This window comes from Lupinus angustifolius, chromosome LG02 (assembly GCF_001865875.1).
Source record: "Lupinus angustifolius cultivar Tanjil chromosome LG02, LupAngTanjil_v1.0, whole genome shotgun sequence".
Classification (NCBI taxonomy): Eukaryota; Viridiplantae; Streptophyta; class Magnoliopsida; order Fabales; family Fabaceae; genus Lupinus; species Lupinus angustifolius.
In genome coordinates, this window is record NC_032010.1 from 10,282,555 (window position 1) to 10,286,805 (window position 4,251).

The window sequence follows — 4,251 nt, forward strand, 5'->3', positions numbered from 1 at the left end:
ATTTTCTAAAACTTCATTTTTAAACCTTTGAAACTAATTTTCATCATATATTCAGTTTATGGAAATGTTATAAAAATTATTCCTATTAGCATTGTGAAATAGAGTAGTAATCTACTTAGTAAGAAATGACTGAATCTAGAAAGTAATAAAAAGTCTTATCTAGTTTTGCGCTTGTTTTCCATACATCAAGTCTTCAATCATTTTTCTTATTTTTTTTATGTTGGTGTCTTTAAAACCTAAACAAGGTCAAAGAGGAGACTCTTCTTCACATAAACGCATCTAAAATATTTTCTCAAAATTTTACTTGCTGCTAAATCGATTACTAAATTCATAATTTTAGACTAATAATCATCTTCATCATGATATATAATGATATTAATTCGAATCAACGATATGAGATGCATGAACCCTAAGAAACTCTATCCAATATTACCTTTGAGCTAAAAGCATTAAAAAATAAAATGTAAACTAAGATATAAGCAAAAAGAAAGTATTGTATTTCTTCTTGTCCTTGTATGTCACAGTAAGTCACCTTGTAGGTTGAAGCTTCATATAAAGAATGATATGTTTAGAGTTCAATCATGTATACATTTAAGCTTTCAGCCTCTTGCTCATGATACGCATCATCTTCTCCTAGTATCTATCATTGGCTTTTGCTCTTCTATGCTCTTATGTTGATACTCTTTCTACATGATTAATATAATCGAAAAAACCATGTGGCTTGAAATTTCACCTTATGATCTTCCGTATAATTGTTACATGAGAAGACATGGGAAATTTGTTGCTCCCATTCCAAGCCATTCCACCCTTATAAGAGTGAAATGTTAAGCTTGATTTCCTCCATTCGGTTTTAACTTGGAACGTCCTCAGGATCATCTCTACCCTGCCTTCTCCTCCTTTCCTTCACTTGAATTATAGTGACAGTGCAAAAACACGAATTTCAACTTTTTTAAGACAACTTTTTTATACACAATAAAACCGCATGGATTTAACTGAAAATTTCAATAAGACATGAACCATTCAACCATATTATTTTCTTTTGATAAATTTTATTATGTTTTGATTCTACTTTCTTTTCAAGGCCTAACTTTTGACACGATTCGTGAAATACATGCAAATTCAAAGGGAAAACATAAAAGGAACACATAAAACATAAAAGGAAAACAAAAAATTAGCAAAATGTAAAGTGTTATCAAGAAAGCTTAATACTTTCTTCCTCTCCCAAGAACTGATGTAAGACACCACTAGATAGGAACCACATTGGAAATCCTTGTTGAATGATTGTTCTAGTTGAAAGCTTATGTATTCGGGTGCTTATGAGTGTATGATAGTAACTTTACTAATATGCAATAATATAAAGAAAAAGGTCGAAAATGTATTTATGAAAGGTAAGAAATGGAAATGGTGAATCTATGTGGTGCCATAACCAAGGATGATTGATAAACTAGAGGTTGGATGACACGAAAGGTGATTAGCCCGACGATAAGTCCCGAAATCGATTCATCTATGAACTAAGGAGAACATTCCTCATAATATGTACTAAGCAATATGCTTAAGTTAGAATTCAAGATATGTTCATTATGCAAAATGGAAGCACATTTATAGCTAGTTGAACTAGAAACGAAGACAACTCCTACTATGTCCTTTGAGACAAGGAAGAAGTATACTTTAAAATATCAAGTACATCATAATAAAAACATGGGTTTTATCCTAGAAAAATCTAGAACCACATCTTCAAGGAAACAAAATTTCAACTATTAATAAAATTGAAGGAAAATCGAAAAGTTGTCTCACCACATGTCTGGATCACGGATGGGCCCATGTTCGTGTCAGACAAGTTACTTGAACTCTTCGATGGAAAACACTACCTTTGGCTCCAAGTTTTGTTCCTTCAGTTGGACTTCTATTAGGCCCATCACGACTTTTATAATATCTCTTCGGCCTTTCTTGTTCTTGCCTTTATCATAGACCCTTCTAAGTTGTGGATTTCTTGGTGTTGCTTATCATTGTCCATGTTCATATTATACCATTTTCAAAACCTCTCCTCCATATTCAAGCTTGTTGCCTATAGGACTTAAGGGGGCATTGAGTGGCTGAAAAAGTGATGAAATATCTTTTTGAATTGAACCCTAATATTCCAACTATGTGTTTCTTTCTAACATATGTTGTGATTAGAAAATGAGATGGTGCTAACAAGGTTCGGAGGGCAGTGAAGGACCATGTGTTAAAAATAAACATGGCTTTAATTCCACTGTGATTGATTATAGCATTCACAAATTTACCGCTGGTGATAAATCTCAGGAGGAGATCGAGAACATTTACTCTGCATTATAGCTTTTATCCTTTGAATGTTAGGTTTAGATTTGAACCCTAATTGAAAGCTAGGGTTTGGTATTTTTTTTTGTTCTTCCAAGAGTTTAAGAATTTTTCAGTAAAACTTATCAAAAGTAATAAAAAAGGATTGAGGGAATGAGAATTCAAAAAATAAAATGAAAACGAGGAGGGAACGTAATGAGAATAAAAAAGACATAGGGCTTTAGAATAGTGAATCATAAAAACAACAACACTTGCTAGAAAGAGTGTTGTAGTATATCACCAATTTGTTATTATTATTGAATAACAACAACGATGATAGTTTGCTACAAAAAGCATTGTGGAATGCGCTAATCATAAAACTAATATCAATTGCTCCACTTAGCATGGTAGAATTACCATTTTTTTTACTATTTAATAACAACAAAAACACTTTCTACAATAAGCATGGTTGAATATGCAAAATATAAATTTTTTTTGGATCAAGAAAAAACATCTATTCCAATCAGTAAAGTACAACCCGATCAAAAGATCTAGGGATATAGACTAGCAGACAAGATAGAAGTCTAAAAGAAAGGTAGAGCTTAAATTGCTCACAATAAAGATTTAATCCACTATGGAGACTAACACATTGAAAAATTGTTCTAATAACATTAGGCCCTATGTTGGAATTACCATTGTGTCCCTGGAAGGTACAAAGGTTCCTAAAAGACCAAATAGCATACACTATTTCAACCACAACACTCTTTAGCAGTTTGCTCCTCATGCTTTTCCCTCCAGTATTTTTTTTCAGCCAAGTCAAGTCATTACGCCAACTCCCGGGCTGGTGGTTTACCTTCATCCAGCTTAGGACAGAGTTCCAAATTTCTGCAGATTTTGGGCAGGAGAAAAAGATGTGTTCCGCAGTTTCCATCAAGTCACAAAATGTGCACTTTCCATCTGTCACAATGCCAAATTTGAGCAACCTATCTTTCGTAGGGAGTCTATTGTGGCAAGCCATCCAAAGAGTGAATTGTGCTCTAGGCCGAGCCATGTTTCCGGAAAAGAGTTTTTTCCAGCTGACCTGCTGCTTGGGCCCTCTTAATTCTAAGTACAACTTTTTGGTTCTGAATTTACCTTTTATGTTAGCCTCCACCCAGTACATGCTCTACATAATCTCCGTTCTGCACTTGATTATAACTCTGAGAGTCCAGGAACAAGAGGGACTAAGGTGGAAGTTAAAGATATCGGCTCCCTTCAAGTAGTAGGTGTGGATCCATTTGACCCATAATTTATCTATTTTTGATGCCAGATTCCATAACAGCTTAGTCATATTGGCCTTGTTCCACTCCTCCAGAGATGTTAAGTTCAGGCCTCCAGCTTGTTTGGGGTCACAAAGATGGTCCCAGGCCACAGGAGCCTTCTTGCAGTTCTCATCCTTACCATTCCATAAGATGTTTCTGCAATTTGACTCAAGATGGTGAAGTACCTTTTTGGGGATAGGGAAAACCTGCATCCAATAACTGATTATGGAGAAGAGGACGCATCTAATCAATTGAATTTTGCCTACATAGCTCAACAACTTTGTGCTCAAGTGATTCAATCTTGAAGTTATCCTTTCAATCAAAGGGGTACAAAGGTTCACAGTAAGTTTCTTGCTGCAGAGAGGGACTCCAAGATACTTAAAAGGGAGGGATCCCATAGTAAATCCAGTAATGCACATGATGTTCTCCTGCAGAGCCAGGTCCATCCCCCAAAGTACACTTTGCACTTCGGATGGCTTGCCTTAAGCCCAGTGTTGTCTGAGAATTCCATGAATTTACCCATGAGGAGCTCAACAGATTTTTGGTCACCCCTACTAAACATAAGGAGATCTTCAGCAAAACAAAGATTAGTAATGCCTAGATGTTCACATTTGGGGTGGAAGTTAAAGTAATGCTCATATTTTAATTCCTGCAT

General features: G+C 35.1%; 1 protein-coding gene across 1 annotated transcript; it reads right to left on the reverse strand.

Moving 5' to 3' along the window:
* On the reverse strand, positions 3,461-4,042 carry LOC109326751. The gene has a single exon (XM_019559545.1). The coding sequence runs from the start codon at positions 4,040-4,042 to the stop codon at positions 3,461-3,463; it is 582 nt and encodes a 193-aa protein (XP_019415090.1).

What these genes read in the sequence shown, in the direction of transcription:
- LOC109326751 (XM_019559545.1), bottom strand. Translation starts at nt 4,042, where the DNA reads ATGGACCTGGCTCTGCAGGAGAACATCATGTGCATTACTGGATTTACT.